We start from the raw sequence: 18,940 nt of genomic DNA, 5'->3' as shown, positions 1-18,940 counted from the left end.
TATATATATATATATATATATATATATATATACTAGGTTATAACCCGTGGAAACCACGGTCGATATATTTAAAACTATTATAATAGATAAAAAATGTCATCATTTTGCCTAATGTCGATTTTAGTATTTAATACATTCAAACCAAAAATAAAAATCAAAAGATAGTATTAATTAAATTTAGTTTCCAGATTTAAAACAGAGAAAACTCGTTAATCATGTCTCAAAACCACAAACATTAACATCGACATTCAACTAATTTAAACATCACCATCCACATTCTAACTAATTCATTCTAACTAATTCAAATGAGGTTACATACAATCAAACTTATGAATACTTCCTTCTAAACAGTAAGTCCTTTGCATCCCTACCCACATCCAAAAAACACTTTTTAGAATAATAATATGAAATGTAGTTAACCAAATGTAGTCTACTTCAAATACCATCACATCAAGACATATTCCCAAGCATGCACAAACGACCTAATGAAAGTAAATATTTTGACAATGGCATGCTAGCTTTCACCAGTTTTCGATACTGAGATACTCATAAACCCACTTATAGGGGTGAAACTGCATATCAAGTATAAATTGAATCACTTGAACGTATATCCTTCAGGACTTCGTCCTCGTAATCAATCCAAGAAAAACTCCATATTAAACATGATGACAAATTGAAACACATATATCATTAGTGTCTCAAGAGATTACTAATTGAATGTTGACGTGTCCAAAATAGCCAAAAATATGTTTGTTGATGCCCAAGTTAACAAAACACATAACATACCACATCAAAAAGAGAAGTTTCAATCATGAATTAGATAATTACAGTGCAGCCATTATAAAATATCCTCCATTTTAAACCATATGAATATACACTTGTTGATGTCATACCTAATAAACATTGTTCTCCTAAAATGACACTCATACAAAATTTCATTTAGATGTTACACATTCTGATACAATATATTTCAAAAGTCTAACTCTTGTAGTTTCCATATAACTTAAGTTTTATTGGAATAAAAAACACTTACAATGATTTTGAGATCCAATGTTGAGAACTCGTTGACCTCGCATAAGCCGTTCATGACCATCCATATTCTCCCGTAGATGTCGGGCGACTTCCAAGAATTATCCATGAAATTGTTGTTGTAGTAAGGAGTTTGCTAAGGGATCCGGTGAATCCTAAAAAAAAGTATTTAATATTTTTATATTTACTTGGGCAAGAATAGCAGCATACTTTACTATCTTTACCATAAGGGTACTTTGGTCTTTTTAACAAAAGAGTAAAAAATGAAGTTTGTTCTTAAGAATAGATTTGGATCCAACTGGGAATGATTTTGTGGTCGTATGGTGGCATATAATGGCTCCATCATTGTAGGTTGCAGTGGTATATCTATTCCCATTACAATTAAAGTGAGGATATTTTTAGAATGTCATACTACAAATGTCGAAAATTCAACAACCTATAAAGACAACGAAAACAATTTTGAAGGGATTAAGAATTTGATTTTTTTTCTCCAAAAATCCAAAATTTATGCATAGACATAAACAGAGAGGGTGATGAAACTTATCTAAAAACGACACTTATATTTACTAAAGGAGAATTGTGTATTTGGATCCATTCTGCCTAGCAAACATGAGCTTGTCCAATATAAACTCCACCACCCACATGCTGATACTAAACAGTAAACAACACAAAAATTTACAAACAAATGATTTTTTTTTGGGTTGGACTCAAACGGTTCACTTTTGTACTTGGTTTCACCATAAATTTGAAAATTAAAATAGGATTAAAGGAAACTACACAAATCAAGATATATGATCATCATCTTTTTTAAGCATCAAAATGGAGTTTAATGATTTACTTTGTTGAAATTTCTTCTTGCTTCGTCAAAATCCACTGTGTGCATGTAAGTTACTCCCCGTCTATAAAGTGTTCAAATTAACAGAATTTGCATATATTAACTGCACATATAGAGTCATGGATCATCCACGTCCGAGCATCATCACCAATCAAAAGTTTGTTTTAGCACAAGTGAATCCTAATTAATATATTGTGACAATGAATGAATAAATAAAAATAAGAATTGGTATATAAGAAGTAGTTAAAAATAATACAACACCAATGGTTAGGTTATAATCTCAGTTTGAAAACAATTACATAACTTAATCAGATTGAAAATGTTTTGATATTAAAAAGGAATAACTAATGGTAACTTTGATGGATTATCGATCAAACAAAGCATTCACTATAATAGATATCAAAAATCAGAAAGAAGGATTCAATTAAATGATACCGCAAATCAAAAAGAAAAAAAAAGATTCAATTAGTAAACCAAGGCACAAAACTTGAAACTTAAAAGAGATTAGTAAATTACGAATATTGAAAGAACCAAAAAGAAGAAAGTGGACAAACCTGCATAACGATGATGAAGTCTTTAAAACCTAAAAACCTAGACACTTAGAATCTGCAATTGCCGAAGGGGGAAGGGTGGAATTGGAAAAACTAAATGTCAAACCTCATGATTTCCAAAGAAAAAACAATAAAGATTAACACCAACCAATGATAGGAATCGAGGGTCCAAATGAGAATGGAGGCGATGATAAAAGAAAACCTATGAGCGATAATATTGCAGGAGAGAAGGAACGGGAATACAAATCACTTTGTCCCTGATTATTTGGGATATCGGTTACATCAATTTCAATTTTGGATGGGATTATCTACCTAATAAGGATGAAATCAACAATTGAAGAATGTTTGTTGATTATTTGAGATACGAACATAGCATCCTAAATGCCATTTGAAGTGATTATAAGCCATCCCCCACGACCCATAAGCTTTATAATCCATAAAATAACATCATTTTAAAGCTCATGGGAAACGAAAGTAATCGGCGAGGCAGAAGTTCCTTTTCAAAAAGTCAATAGCGACTCCAAAACTAATTACAGAAAAGAAATTACACCCAAATCGATTGTAGCTTATTTCAAATCCGAAATCAAAAACTAATTACCTGGATGTAGCGTTACGAACACCGTTTCATGAGAAGAACTATTGATGGAGAGGGAGGAGGATTAGGGTTTAAGAGAATAACGTCAATACTTATAATTAAAGCTGAAGCGGAAGGCATTCGGGGAAATTCACTTTGTATTTTGAGCGGGATAAATAGAATGGGAGGGGGCTAACTAAATGCCACTTGGCAAAAATGTTCTTATTTATTATATTAGAGGATATATATATATATATATATATATATATATATATATATATATATATATATATATGGGTAAAGTGAATATACCTAACAACCTTATATAAGCTTAGGTACCTAACTCCATAATACTACATCGGTTTGTATCATATTTATAGTGTAATTGTCTAAGGTTCTTAAATTTCAACCCCATAACTTGATTATTTTAAAAATCTTTAGACTTTCACCAATATCTTTCTTTTATATCACGTCTTTCTATCGAATACCACCTGATGATCTTCATATCCTACCGCTACAAATGAAAGGATGTAGGAGAAATATAATTATGAATTTCTGAATTTTTTTGAAGTAAATCAAGTTTAGGGATGAAGTTTAAGAACCTTGGATGATTGCAATGAAAATTTAATGCAAAATGATGTAGTTTGATGAGGTTAGGTACCTAAGCTTATATAAGGTTGTTAGGTATATTCACTTTACCGTATATATATATATATATATATATATATATATATATATATATATATATATATATATATATATGGAAAAGTTTAATAGAAAAACCATAATTATGGGTTCTTCAAGGAACCAAATCTTTTTTTCAATTTCTAGAGCTTATTCATTATCGAAAAAAAATCTAAAAATATCTAAATTCATATATTAACATTGTGAATGTGAAAAATATTTTTCGGATTCACGTTGTGAATTTTCGAATATTCACATTGTGAATTTGACGTAAAAAAAATCGAATTTTATATCATTGGAAAATGGATAAAAAGTAATTAATTTCTGTATTTTTAGTTTTTTTTTTTTTGATAAAAAATAAGTTCTAAAAATTGAAAAAAAGATTGGTTCCTTGGTTAATTATAGTTCTCTATTGCGCCTCACCCTATATATATATATATATATATATATATATATATATATATATATATATATATATATACGGTTAGGTTGATTTGAGGCCACCTATATTTTGTGAGACCGTGAGACGTATTTTTTTTATTTATTTTATTTTATTTTATTTTAGTTAATTCAAGTTCCGAAAATAATATTTAAAAAAAGATTTTTTGGATTTTCCATTTATTTTGCTTTTAAACTTATTTTTTAGAATATGTACAATGTAATATTCTATTAGAATATTTCAAGTATTTTTCAAAAAAAAACGGGATTATTTTTATTTTATTTTTATTTTTTTAGTTAATTCAAGTCCCCAAATAATATTTAAAAAAAGAATTTTTAGATTTTTTCATTTATTTTCCATTTTAAAATTATTTTTTAGAATATGTACAGTGTAATATTCTATTAGAATATTTCACGTATTTTTCAAAAAAAAAAAACGGGATTTTTTTTTTATTTTTTATTATTTTTTTATTATTTTTTTTAGTTAATTCAAGTTCCGAAAATAATATTTAAAAAAGAATTTTTGGATTTTTCTATTTATTTTGAATTTTAAAATTATTTTTAGATTTGGTCTCACGGTCTCACAAAATTAGAATGGTCTCAAATGAACCTGAACCTATATATATATATATATATATATATATATATATATATATATATATATATATATATATATATATATATATATATATATATATATATATATAGGAAAAGTGAATATACCTTGAGGTATATTAGATTAGGTACCCAATACTTAAAACTATGTCTTTTGGCTGTTGACTTCGTTTGAAATTGATACGCGAATACTTCATCGATTTACAGTAGGTAGCGGTTCGTGATTTTCGCTTTAGTCTTCCATTAGATTTTTAGTGATCAAAACGAATGCTTCCATGATTGCGTGTATGCACTGATTTTTATTGATTTCCTGTATGCCTTGATTTTCGAATCCTATTTAGAATCGAGGTATGTGTTTATATCAGCCCTTATTTCTTATTTTTTTCTGGTTAATCAGGTGGCAATATACAACTTTTTCGATTTCATCTTCTTCAATTCGTTCTTGGTGTTCCTTTGGTAAAATTTAAATAGATTTATACTAATTTCATTAGATTAAGGCTTGTGAACGATACGAAGTTAGTTCTATGGTAATTTATATGTATTATTCTTTTCAGATATAATGTCGCTGGTAATGTACACCAGGTGTTTGTTTAAATGCGTTAGAGAAGTTTTGTTCACAGAAGTGTCAATGTTAGTAGCCAAGCTTCCAGAGATTTACAAGGGTAGAGATTTACACTTTTACCCTTGTTGGGTTAATCATCCTCACCCATCGCACACTATTATCATTATTGGATCTTGATTCTCGATTTAGTGCCAATTACTTCTTCATTTGTTGACGATTTCTCATCACGATTTCCGATTCCCATAGTCTGAAGGTATGTTTTTTTCTTAATTATGTAGTGGTTTCATGAATCATGATGATATGCAATGTGTGTTTTGGTATTCAAGATTTTGAGGCTTTTACACTTAATCTTAAAAAGAACTATAGAAACAGTAGACATTGTTGGGTTAATAGGGTAAAATTTGAACAAATTGTATTTATTTCTCTCTTGCTATAACTTGTATGTAATTTTACCTATTTTATAGCTCATTATACTTTTCTTTTGTTTCTATTGTAAACTACCTGGTCCAACATTTTACTTGACAATACTAAACTCATGCTTTCAATTCTTTTTGTTTTGGTTATGCAATAGTGGAGCAATTAGTATGATTTACAGATTTAGTGCAGTTATATATACGTGTTTTAGATAAAAAAAAAAGCCATGTATGATGTTTAGAAAGTCTCACTTTGTTATAATACCGTATATTAACCATCATATTCCTATAGAACTAGCATATAATTTCATCGAATGGGTTTTCATTCCACAAATCCTTGGTTATTTCTTTTTGTTTTTCTTAACCAATATTGGAAAAATCAACTCAGTTATTGTAAATACATGGTGTTGGTGATAAAAAAAATTATTCACATATGTTAGATTCATGCCTATGTTATATCATGAATTACTTTTCATGTCGTTGTCATAGATACTCATTTTTGGATGAAAATGCCCCTGACTGTTTTTACATTCACCTAAGTTTTTAATACATGTTAATTGACCCTACCAACCCCTATAAGTACATACTTCTCATTATAGTCTACTATATATTGTTTTTTAATTGTTTTATTATAAACTTCGTAGATATGGATTGAAATCATGAAGAGTTGAAGACCATGGACTTGTCTACTTGAAGAACTGAAAGAATTGTAGAAACTCTAGAATAAGTTTTGGTTGTTGTATAGCAATGCATTTGTCCTTTTATTTTAATCAAAATGAGCAATGTACTTATAGTTTGAACAGATGTACACTCATACTTGTTATTTGCAACATATTAGATTTATGATCAGAAATAGCAACCCACTTTTCATACTTGTCATTTTCAACCGGCAACAACATCCAATCTCACTTTTAACCAATAAAAGCATCCAACATTCACTGTTAACCTAAAACAAAATCATATTTTCATTTTTAATCTTTATTAGCATCATACCTTCATTTTTATAGAATATTAACATCATATTAGCATCATACCTTCATTTTTATAGAATATTAACATCATATTAGCATCTTACCTTCATTTTTTATAGAATATTAACATCATATTAGTACATTTTAAACCCAAAATGGTAGCCTAGTTTCATTTTTAACCCAAAATTGCATAAAAGTTACATTTGAACCCAAAATGACAACCTACTTTCATTTTTAATGGAAAATTGCATAAAATGTACGTTTTAAACCCAAAATGATAGGCTACTTTCAGTTTTAACCCAAATTTGCATAATAATAAAACCTATATCAATATACAATGATATTAGTACATTTTAAACCCAAAATGATAGTATGTTTTACACTCAAACTTCATTAAAATAATAAAACCTATATCAATATACAATGATATTTGGTAAGGCTGAAACCGGAGCCAACAGCTTCCATGGAGGTTTCTTTTCCTTCAGTAGAATAAGAGCTCCTGTTGGTTGACATAAGGTCTCAATTGATAATTGGGACAAAAGAAAACTTGGTTTCAGGGATAAAAGTGACTTTATTGACTGCTTCTTCAACTTGAGAATATCTGTATAGTTTTGTATTGCTTGTTGGCAAATTTTAGAGTTCCTTTAGATATGTAATACACTTTTTCCATTTGGAACACTTCAAAGAACTTTCTTACAGCCTCACCAAACATGGTTGCTTGGAATTGAGTACCCTGATAAACGAAAAAAATATCATAAGTTATTTAGAACTTTAGAATATTAACTTACATCTTCATCACTTAACTCTAAAAATTATGAATAACACCCATTATTGATAAAAGCCTATGCCTTTTAAGCTATATTGACACAAAACTTCACTAAGGCAATTAATCAAACACCTGATGTACATTATATGAAGCATTATATCTAAAAAGAAAATACATAGAAATTTCCATAGAACCTGGTATCATTTACAAACCTCTAGTTAAATTGAAATAAAAATTAGAATCAATCCAATCTAATTTTACCTGATGCACACCAAGAACAAATTGAAGAAGATGAAATCAAAAACTACTCAACTTCTTATGTGATTAATTTGACCTAGTCTCTCTCTTGCATCGTGTCTTATATTCAAGGAATTACCAAGATGAATGACCGATTCAACAAGTTTGGAACAAAGAATCAGAGCCACAACTATGGTGATCAACACCCCACAACACAACCGATCAAGACCTCGATCTCTTCTTTCTTCTTCTAGTCGACGCACACCACAAATAGAAGGAGTTGATCGCTTTTTTTTTATGCGCACACACGAGATGGAGAAGAGAAACGCACGCACCCGTTTTCTTCCCTCCTGACGATCGATACTTAATAACCCAAGTTAGTTGAGACTTCTCTTGGTCGAATGTATAAGTCCATCAAGAAACGTATGAAGCCTAATCGATCCTCATAATCCCATCGGACGTAACCCCAGGAAGATTTAATGAGATCTATGATCGATAAAATTGATTTGGTAAGTTTCTTTCAACATCTATGATCGACAAAATCAAATTGATTTTATCAAGTTGTCCAGACTTTATCTTGATTTTGATTCAAGATCGAGACTGTGTTCATCATCTTATTAAATTCAATTTCTTCAATGTTCTATTTCTATTCGATTGAAGAAATATTCTGATACAACTTGCACTTCACAGTCATAAGTTGGAGTTTGTTTCGAAAAAGTCAAAATTGGTGTTCATAGTTCTAAATCGATATTGCAAATGTGTGTTTGTTTCTTGAATTCATGACTGGGAATGGATGCAGATGTGTGTTGATGATTCAATCACAGCTCTTGAATTCTGTATTCAATCACAACTCTTGAATTCTGTATTCAATCACAGCTCTTGAATTCTGTAATGTATTGTATTAGAATTTATTTATATAAATGTATTCTGTTAGAATGCTTGAGAATAATTGTTAACAACAAGTATATTTGTTTAACTGGTAATGAATTTGTAATGCTTTATGATTGACTTTATAGTCTCTACTACATTCTATCATAATTTATAGTTTTTATTTTCTACTATATTATGTCAAACTTTATAGTCTTTAATACATTCTGTCAGAATTTATAGTTTTTATTCTCTTAGAATTCATTGAATTTTTCAATTTGTGAAATTTGATTATGTTTTCTTTGTGGATTTAGGTTTTGAAGAGGCTAACATTGATGTGGAGAAGGAAGAAAACATAGAGAACGAGAGTGTATTATACCAGAATGTGTTAAACTTTATAGTCTTTAATACATTCTGTTAGAATTTATAGTTTTTATTCTCTTAGAATTCATTGAATTTTTCAATTTGTGAAATTTGATTATGTTTTCTTTGTGGATTTAGGTTTTGAAGAGGCTAACATTGATGTGGAGAAGGAAGAAAACATAGAGAACGAGAGTGTATTATACCAGAATGTGTTATGCTACAATATATAAAGTGTTGCCTAAAAATAATATTCTCTAAGAATAGATTAGTGTTTTTGTTAGATTTTGATGTTTTTTTTTCTTTTTTTTTTTCAGAATGTTGTTATTATTCAATGAATCAAAATCATACAATGTAATTATTTGGTATATTATTAATTCAAGAATTGATTTTGTGTAGTCTTTTTAAAATGCATTTACTAGTTTATGGTTGGCATTCTGTCATTTTGACAGAATAAAATCGAAAAATATATTTACTAGTTTATGGTTAACATTCTATCATTCTGACAGAATAAAATCGGATTTTTAAGTTTGAATTAATTTAAAATATTCAGATCTTTAAAAATAAATGAATTAATTGTCCCTAAAAATCCAAAAAATTCATTTCTTAATATAGGTTAATTTACTAAAATGCCCTTATGCTGAAATTTGTATGATTATACGGTACTTGTTATCCTATTCTACTATCATAGACCTCAGATCATGATATTTGATTATATTCCATACAATGGTCCAGATCTGTATATTCTGACACACAATAGTTACTAGAAACAAAATAACTTAATCTTTATATATATATATATATATATATATATATATATATATATATATATATATATATATATATATATATATATACACGCCCTCAAGCCCTTAGAATGCTTTTGCTAGTTCGAGTCTTGCTTTGGAAATCTTCTCCCCACAATATAATCCTTTTAAGTTCTAATGTGACAAGGACCTGAATTTATTTATTCATGGACCCTTTGAACAATTTCTTTATGATATATTGATACTGGAATTACTTTTAAGACCTCATGTCTTTATACTCCACAATAAGATAGTGCACTAACTAACATCTGTTTGTCTATATTTACGAAATAATATATATATATATATATATATATATATATATATATATATATATATATATATATATATATATATATATATATACAATAAGATAGTGCACTAACTAACATCTGTTTGTCTATATTTACGAAATAATATATATATATATATATATATATATATATATATATATATATATATATATATATATATATATAACCGAATGAAATAAGGAATATTATTTATATATTATTTATATAAAATATGTGGTGACAAATCGGTAGTTCATAATTTATTTTATTTTATTTATTTTTTTCGGAATGGCTATTTGAAAATGATTTTTTTTGAAAATAATATATCTTAGTTATATTGATATTGTAGATATATGGATATAAGACCGGACGGAGGAAGAGGGGCAAAGCCTTTCTCGCTCTGATGAGCACTGCACCGACGGTGCGGGAAGGGCTACGCGGGGAGGAGGTGGGGGTGTGGGGTTGCCACGTTCTCACTCCTATTCCGATTGGTGTTTCTATTTTTTTTTTGTTCCAACCTTATATATATATATATATATATATATATATATATATATATATATATATATATATATATATATATATATATATATACACCACAACACCCAATATTTTTTTAACCCATACATTCTTACTCTCTCCAAAAAAATATTAATCAAAATGTCATCATCTTCATCATCCGAATCGACGGCTCAAGAAGAGGTTAAATTTATCCGTTCCGTCATGGCGAAAACGTTTGAATACTTTCAAAACCAACAAGGCGAAACATCACGTGCATGATCTAAACCAAGAAACCCGACGTTGCGTAGAAATCGCGAAGCCGGACACGATCATCTTATAGAATACTATTTTGCAGATGACGCCATCTATACTGTAAAGTTTCGACGTCGGTTCCAGATGAGGGAGGAACTATGCTTCCGTATTGTTGGTGGAAGGCCGTTTTCCATATTTCTAATGGAAAATGGATGTGAGACGGATTAAAGGTTTCTCTCCAATTCAAAAATGCACGACTGCAATTCGTCAGTTAGCATACGACATAGACGATGGCAAATGGGACGAGTATTTGAAGATGTAAGAGCGTACCGTGCGGGAGTGTGTGTATAAGTTCTACAAAACGATCTGTTTGGTTTATGGGCAACGATATTTGCGCAAACCAATTATGAACGATATCCACCAATTGTACATGGTGCATGAAGGCAAGCATGGATTCCTTGGAATGCTAGGTAGTATTGATTGCATGCATTAGAGTTGGTCATTATGCCCCAACGCATGACGTGGTTAGTACATGAGAGGCGACCACAAAGAGCCGACGATAATTCTAGAGGCTACCGCATCACATGATCTTTGGATATGACTTGCATTCTTTGGTCCAGCTGGTGCAAACAATGACATCATTGTGCTAGACCAGTCGCTGGTATTCAACGATATCTACCTTGGAAAGTCGCACGATGTACCTTTTCAAACAAATTGGGTAGCATATAAGCGTGGACACTATCTTACTGACGGTATATATCCTCCCTTGTCTATTTTTGTGGAATCGTTTACATGTCCTAATGACCCGAAAAGGAAAAAGTTTAAAGAGGTGCAAGATTCAGCTAGTAAGGATATGGAGCGAACATTTGGTGTACTTAAGAGGCGTTGACAAGTACTAGCAGTTGTGACAAGTTTATATGAAGTGAAAAGGTTACAGCATGTAATGTATGTATATATTATATTGCATAATATGATTTCTTGAAGACGAATGAAGAGCGATATGTCGGTAAATGAAAATGAAGTTTTGCCAGATGTCGAAGGAGTAGCCGTTGGTACACAAAAGTATAGGGCAAATATAAGAGAAGTACACAATCGTGACATTCGTCACGCCCTTCGTGCTGATTTGGTGGAGCACGTTTATAGGGCTCATATTCAGCCGCCGATAGAGTATTGTCACAATGATTTGTTTGACGAATCAGACGAGGATTCTGATATGTTCGTCGAGAGGGAAGATTCTGATGACGAGAGTGACGTTCAGGAGAATGATGAAGACGATGATTTCGAGTGACGTATTTTGAGTTTTTTTTTTTAAATTAGGATATTAATTATGTTTTCTATGTTGTGGTTTGTTTGTTTTTGTTTTTTTTTTTTTTTTTTGTTTTTTTTTTAATTTTCTACTTATTTAAATATTAGGTTTAATGTAATTTTTATTTTAGTTAATGAAATGGTTTCTATTTTTAATTAAATTTAATGTTTATTATTAATTTAAAAATTATAAATCATAAAAATGAATTAATTTTATTTAAAAAATACGAATTCCTTGGGTTTTAGGCTAAACGGTATGGAGTTTGGAAGGTTATGCGTGAGGCTGAGGTGGCAAGGTCACCTACGCGTGAACACCGCCCTAGGTGCGCGTAGGTGCCTTGTGGTGTGGTGCGTATCACGGACGAAGACATCCAATCAAAAGGGAGAGAGAGTATAACGTATCTTTTTTTGACCGTTTGCATCTTAAACAAAAAAAATTAATTTTAAATTTAAATAACATCTTTTACCTATATATATATATATATATATATATATATATATATATATATATATATATATATATATAAAATACACTTTCACCAACACTTTCACACTTACACTTCCAAATAAAAAAAATACTTCTACTTTCTTTCACTTTTCTTAAAAAAAATGGATCTAAACTAAAATACTCCACCCACTCTAAACACCCCAAACACTCCTAATGATTATCAAACTTATATGTAATTGTTGAATTCTCCAATCCAACAACAACCTTTATTCACTAACCTTTCCTACAACCCACAAATCTTCCAACAACAACGACCACAACAACAATTCACTCAACCTCAATTCATTCCTCAATTCCAAAGGTTTCTAACAACAAGCTTCTCCACAATTCCAAACTCAATCGTCTCAAGTCCCATTATCTCAATCCTAAACCGTGAACCTCGACAACGACGATGTACTTGTCCAAGAAACACCACAATCATCTCGAAGAAGGCAACCAACAGGAAAAGGGAAAAAAGAAAGCAACGGCTTGGAACGAAGAAGAGGAAGAAGCTTTAGCAAAAGCTTTGATTTTCATATCATGTGATTCGAGAAGAGGCAACGCGCAAACTGGAGAAAGTTTTTGGAATCGTGTTTTGGATCACTTTCACGCGTTACTTGGAAGGAAAATGGATCGGTCCTACGACGCGGTCAACGGGAAATGGCGTGATCTTCGCGCGATTTGCATAAAGTTTAATGGCATATTTGAAAATCTAAAAAATATGCATAAAAGTGGTTCCAACGATATCAACATTTTATCAACCGCGTGTTACCAATTCAAAGTGACCAACAACGGTAAACCATTTGGTCACCAAAAAGCATGGGAAGTTTGTCGTAAAGGTCCAAAATGGGTCCTTAATCCGGAGACATCGCATTCGGACTCGACCACTGGCTCCAACAAAAGAGCAAGAACTTCTGAATCGGACACAGGTTTTGGGTTAGACCTCAATGATGACGTCGATGTTGCCGAGGGAGATGGTCCACTTGAAGTCCAACTCCGTCGACCACCGGGAAAGGACAAAGCAAAACGGGCTGCGTCTTCAAGCGGGAAAGCAACCGCAACTAGCGACGACGGGCTTGTGGAATCAATAGATAAAACTTTAAGTTTTCTAGAAAAAAAATACGAATCCACGGAGGAAGCTCGTCGCCAAAAAATCGCTCTTACCGATCTTCAAATCATAAACTCGAAGCCCCTACCGGATATCGACCCCGAAAATCTCGCGACATTTATCAAAATCCAACAACGTGTCCGTGCTAAGTATGCGGATTAAGTTCTAATATTTATGTTTTAGTTGTTGTGTGTTTTTTTAAGTAAATTAGGATAAATAAATAATTTAGGATTTTTTTTTTGTCATTTAAGTATTTTAGGAAAAATAAGTAATTTAGGATTTTTTTATTGTTGTTTTTTTAAATATTTTAGGATTTAAGTTTGTGTGTTTAAAAATTAATGCAATGTTTTTTAATTTAATGTTTTTAATGTGTGTTTTATTTGAATTATTTTTTAATTTAATTTAATATTATTCAAAAATATAAAAAAAGAAAAAAAAATGTTGTGGAGTGGTAACCATTTTTAAAGGTTAGTGGGTTGATAGTAGGTTAGTAGTGAAGGTTATGTAGCGTTGACGTGTCTTCACTTTTTGAGTAGGCTGATGATAACCATACCCCTTAACGAAGGAAAGAAAAATAAAAGAAATGATAATATCACTGAAAAAAGTAATGAAAACTTCTCACTCACATCCTACATTTTAACAAAGTTATGCTTCATATATATCACAACGTTGCTATTGCATATTCTATTCGAGTATTCTAAATCGATAATAATAAAAATGGCACTTTTTAAAATTTTTTTATGCAATGATGTCTCCTTGTGGAAAACTTGGATCATTTCGATCATGGTATTCCTCTAAATTTTTTTTGGAACAAAATAGTAATTTTTCCACAAAACAGGGGTATTTGATTTAGATTTTTATAGCCTAAAAGTCTTTTTTGGAAAAATTAAAAGTCAATGACTTTTTTAAAAAGTTCATTTTTAAAAACTTTAAAATAGCTTTTAAAACTAATTTTACCAAACTTTTTTTTTTTCAAAAAACTTTTGTTGTGAAAAAACTAAGTTAAGAAGAAGAAGGACAATATTTAATTTTTTTTTTTTTACAATACCGAAAAGAAAAAGAACCAGGAGTATGTGTAGACTGTAGAGTCTCACTAGTAGCAGTCAGAATCAGAACTACCAGGTTATCTCTTACCAAAGCTCCCAATAACTCTCCATACCTTCTTCAATGGCTACCATGGCTTCTTCTCTTCTCAATACTGTCTCTTCTTCCATTAGACTTTCCAATTCCAACTCTAATCGATGTCGTACTTTACCAATGGCAACACCCATTTCTCTATCTCGTTCTCGTAAGCTCAATCTGAAGCTCTTTCCAACTTCTTCAACTTTCAGATTGTCCATTTTTATTTTCGTTTGAATTGATATCCTTTTGATTGAATTGATTAGGGAGAAGACTAACAATCAGAGCAACAGAGACAGATGCAAACGAAGGTTAGTTGAGGTTTTAATTTCATTTAACTCAGCTTAATGCTCTTGGGATTATTTATATCAAACATTATAGCATAAATTTCAATGTAATTAGCAACAAATTTATCTAAAATTTTGAAAGCCGATATCAATTTTTGATATCAAAATAGTAGCTTGATTTCAAATTCAATTTATGTGTTTTTTTTGGGGTAAATGACTGAATGGATCGATAGATGTGTGTTATTGTTTTGGATTAATTAAAGCCCTTTTTTATCTTCTGGTCTGAATGAATAATGTTTTTTTTAGCAGTTAAAGCAAAGGCACCGGAGAAAGCGCCGGCTGCAAGTGGATCGGGTTTTAATCAAATTCTTGGCATCAAAGGAGCTAAACAAGAAACTGTTAGAGTTTTTATATTTCTTGTGTCCTTCATGTATTATAATTTATGTATTAATTTTTTAGGTTAAGATTCGCTTCATGTAAGGTTACTATTGGATCTTAACATTGCACATCGTATTTTATTTTTGTTACAGGATATGTGGAAGATCCGTGTTCAACTTACAAAGCCTGTAACTTGGCCTCCATTAATTTGGGGAGTAGTCTGTGGAGCTGCTGCTTCTGGTAAATTAAAATTAAATCATTTTTATTTACCCTTTTTTTCAAGATAAATTTTAAAGAAAACCAACAATGGACATTATTGTTGGAAAAATGGCCTCAAAGATTCCAACAACCCATCCAATGAAAAATAATAGAGAAACTTAAACATAAGGTATGCATGGAAAACTCCAAAACCGAACATAACCATGGCCTCTAGAGAGAAAGATCCACTATATGATAAATTATTACAATCACATTGACAAATCTCCCAATCCAACAAATTTCAACAATTATCATATGAAACTTGTGTAGATTGTGACATAACTTTGTTCACATTGTAGGTAACTTCCACTGGACTGTGGAAGATGTTGCTAAATCAATTGTTTGCATGATGATGTCTGGCCCATTTCTAACTGGTTACACACAGGTAAAAGTTAAAATCACTCGTATATGTCAAATTATAATCTCTCATTTTTTAATTAAACTTTTGTAAACTAATGGGAGCATATTAACAAATAACCTTGGAAATAACAAACATTTTCCCTTTGGGATTTTCTCGACCAATTCTTCTTCTTCACTTTTCATAAACCCTAAATACTTTCATGTTTTTCTTTCTATAGACAATCAATGATTGGTATGATAGAGATATCGATGCTATTAATGAACCATATCGCCCAATTCCTTCGGGAGCCATATCTGAACAAGAGGTTAGTTTTGTAATTTGTTATTGACTTTATTGTAACCTTGACCCTTTTCTTCAGTACGTACAAGGACTATTATTTGGATTTGTTATTATTACTTTTTAACTTTTTAATTTTTATGTTCAGGTCATTACTCAAGTTTGGGTACTTCTTTTGGGAGGCCTTGGTCTGGCTGGGATATTGGATGTGTGGGTATGTATGTCTTTTCCTATTTTTCTTTTTTAATTTTTTATTTAACATAAATATTAGTTTTAAGGACAACTTTTTTATAGGCAGGGCATGATTTCCCTATAATGTTCTATCTTGCTTTGGGTGGATCCTTTATATCTTATATCTACTCAGCTCCACCTTTAAAGGTAATTTTTTTTTTCATATTTTAAATTGGTTTAAAAGAATAAGATGTGAATATAATAATTAATATTCCCTTTGTGTTTGCAGCTCAAACAAAATGGATGGCTTGGGAACTTTGCACTAGGAGCCAGCTATATTAGCTTACCATGGTTTGATTTCTTATTCTTCTCACTTTCAATTTAATATATATATTTTTTATTATTGTTATAATAATTACACTAATATTAAGTTAAATCCAAATCTATAAATCTACATGATGTGTTATATTGTATGTTTGACTTTTTGATGACAGGTGGGCAGGTCAAGCATTGTTTGGAACACTTACACCTGACATAATAGTTCTCACACTATTGTATAGCACTGCTGGGGTATATAAATTGTAACATCATAAATATAATATTTATTAATAATATTAATATTTTTGTTGAAGTCCATAATTAACTATTTTTTTTTTCTGTTTTATTTGCTCTTTAACTTGAAGCTTGGTATTGCGATAGTAAATGACTTTAAAAGTGTCGAAGGAGACAGAAAAATGGGGCTTCAGGTAATTTGTTACACTTTTAATTTTCATTATTATTTATCTATATTCAATTTGATATAATTAATATAAATTATGACGATTTTGACCTTGGTATGTTATGGATGTTTAACTAGTCCCTTCCGGTGGCTTTTGGTGAGGAGACAGCTAAATGGATATGTGTTGGTGCCATAGACATAACTCAACTCTCGATAGCAGGTTTGACCGTTTGACCATTTTTTTCATTAATAATTAATAATATATTTCTATTTTTAACAAAAAAAAATTAATGTATTTTTGGTGGCAGGTTACCTTTTAGGAGCTGGTAAACCATATTACGCTTTAGCCCTCCTCGGGTTAATTGCTCCACAAGTCTTTTTTCAGGTAAATTCTATGATTTTAAAATAGTTAAATATATGATTTTGAAACTATAAAATTTATTACTTTGATTAAAAAGTAATGATTATTGTTTCCTGTTGCAGTTCAAGTACTTTCTCAAAGATCCAGTGAAATATGATGTCAAATATCAGGTAAAATTAATTATTAATTTATTAATTTGCATGAGTTTTTGAGTTAAAATTATTTAATTTTTTGGTTTCAGGCAAGTGCTCAACCATTTCTGATTCTTGGTCTTTTGGTGACTGCTTTAGCTACTAGTCATTGATATACATTTTGAAAAATGCAATAAAATTACTAGAAAATTTGCATAAAGATAAAGGTTGATAGTTTTGTAGCATTATTTTCAAGTAATTGTTCCCGATTTTGTTTTACTCTTTTTTGTATTTTTTTAAAAAAAGTTCTCTTTGTTTTATGTTATGTCATGCTCATTGGTTTTCTACAAGTGACATGGGATGATGATTGTTGTAAATATAGGATTATTTGGCGATAAACTTGTGAATCATGTTTCTCTTTTTATGAATTTAGAAAGACTAATTCATGCTTTCTTGCAGTATGTTCAAGATTGTTCACTATTTAAAAAAATAATAATAATAAAACATAATGTTTAATTATGCCTGTCTAAACATAAAAAAAAGGTGAATTAATTTTAATCATATAGCGTTTGCAAATATTTCTTGTATAGGTTGTTAAACACGATTGAAGAGCTCCATTTATATTAGTTGGTGTGTATTAAGGCACAATTGTAGGGTCTTCCAACTGCCCTCTTCGATCAAGTACTCTTAAAAAGATATGAAAATGATAGTGAACGAACGAAATCACATGAGTCCACAATTTTCTTAATTAATTTGGTTGTTGGAAATAAGAAATATAGATTGAACTGATTTTCAATTTAAGTAGTTTTAATTACTCTCTAGTGATCACCAAAGTTACAAGTTTTAACAAATTTGGTACATTTTTTTGTCAGCCTTCATGTTCATGTTCGTCAATTTTTATGGATAAGACGTTTACACCAACAAGAACATAAAATACTTGTGTTGATACTAATTACTATACACATAAACATTATTCACCATATTAACTAAAAGTTAATTTATGGTATATTTATAATCTTGAGTATATTTAAATACTTGATTACATGCAACAGTAGCGCAAAAATGTTATCTACCAACTAAGATATGAAGAACAAACTACACTAACATGTTTAGCCGTATCATCATACTTTATGTTGTGGAATGTGAAGAAGCATACAATAACTAGGAAGAAATCAACCGCAAAACTCTGAAAAATGGCATGTTATGTCTTAAATTTGTATACACAA

At 30.2% G+C, this 18,940-nt stretch overlaps 2 protein-coding genes and 1 long non-coding RNA gene across 5 annotated transcripts; 2 read left to right on the top strand and 1 right to left on the bottom strand.

Annotated features, from left to right (window-relative positions):
• Positions 1-294: 294 nt before the first annotated feature.
• On the bottom strand, positions 295-3,125 carry LOC145069245 (uncharacterized). Of its 2 annotated transcripts, XR_013689381.1 has the most exons (4): positions 3,014-3,124; positions 1,868-2,044; positions 1,034-1,184; positions 295-572 (listed from the first exon to the last, which is right to left on the bottom strand). It is a non-coding gene; the product is annotated as an uncharacterized LOC145069245 (long non-coding RNA). The 2 variants fall into 2 exon arrangements; XR_013689382.1 differs by lacking the exon at positions 1,868-2,044 and having other exon boundaries at positions 3,014-3,125.
• A 9,833-nt stretch (positions 3,126-12,958) lies between these two features.
• On the top strand, positions 12,959-13,816 carry LOC145067550 (uncharacterized). Its single transcript, XM_079014672.1, has one exon. It carries the CDS (start codon positions 12,959-12,961, stop codon positions 13,814-13,816), a length of 858 nt encoding a protein of 285 aa, XP_078870798.1.
• Positions 13,817-14,731: 915 nt separating this feature from the next.
• G4 (UbiA prenyltransferase family protein) lies at positions 14,732-18,142 on the top strand. Of its 2 annotated transcripts, none has more exons than XM_079016813.1 (15): positions 14,732-14,942; positions 15,040-15,084; positions 15,370-15,458; positions 15,591-15,678; positions 15,996-16,081; positions 16,275-16,361; positions 16,482-16,547; positions 16,628-16,711; positions 16,794-16,855; positions 16,999-17,074; positions 17,188-17,250; positions 17,361-17,442; positions 17,531-17,607; positions 17,706-17,753; positions 17,825-18,142. In XM_079016813.1, exons 1-15 carry the CDS (start codon positions 14,822-14,824, stop codon positions 17,885-17,887), a joined length of 1,137 nt encoding a protein of 378 aa, XP_078872939.1. In that variant the 5' UTR covers positions 14,732-14,821; the 3' UTR covers positions 17,888-18,142. The 2 variants fall into 2 exon arrangements, with proteins under 2 accessions (XP_078872939.1, XP_078872938.1); XM_079016812.1 differs by having other exon boundaries at positions 15,367-15,458.
• Positions 18,143-18,940: the final 798 nt, after the last annotated feature.

This window comes from Lactuca serriola, chromosome 8 (genome assembly GCF_051521515.1).
Source record: "Lactuca serriola cultivar US96UC23 chromosome 8, Lser_US96UC23_V15, whole genome shotgun sequence".
Lineage (NCBI taxonomy): Eukaryota > Viridiplantae > Streptophyta > Magnoliopsida > Asterales > Asteraceae > Lactuca > Lactuca serriola.
Note: the sequence above shows the minus strand (reverse complement) of the source record. Positions and strands in the feature narration are given on the sequence as shown.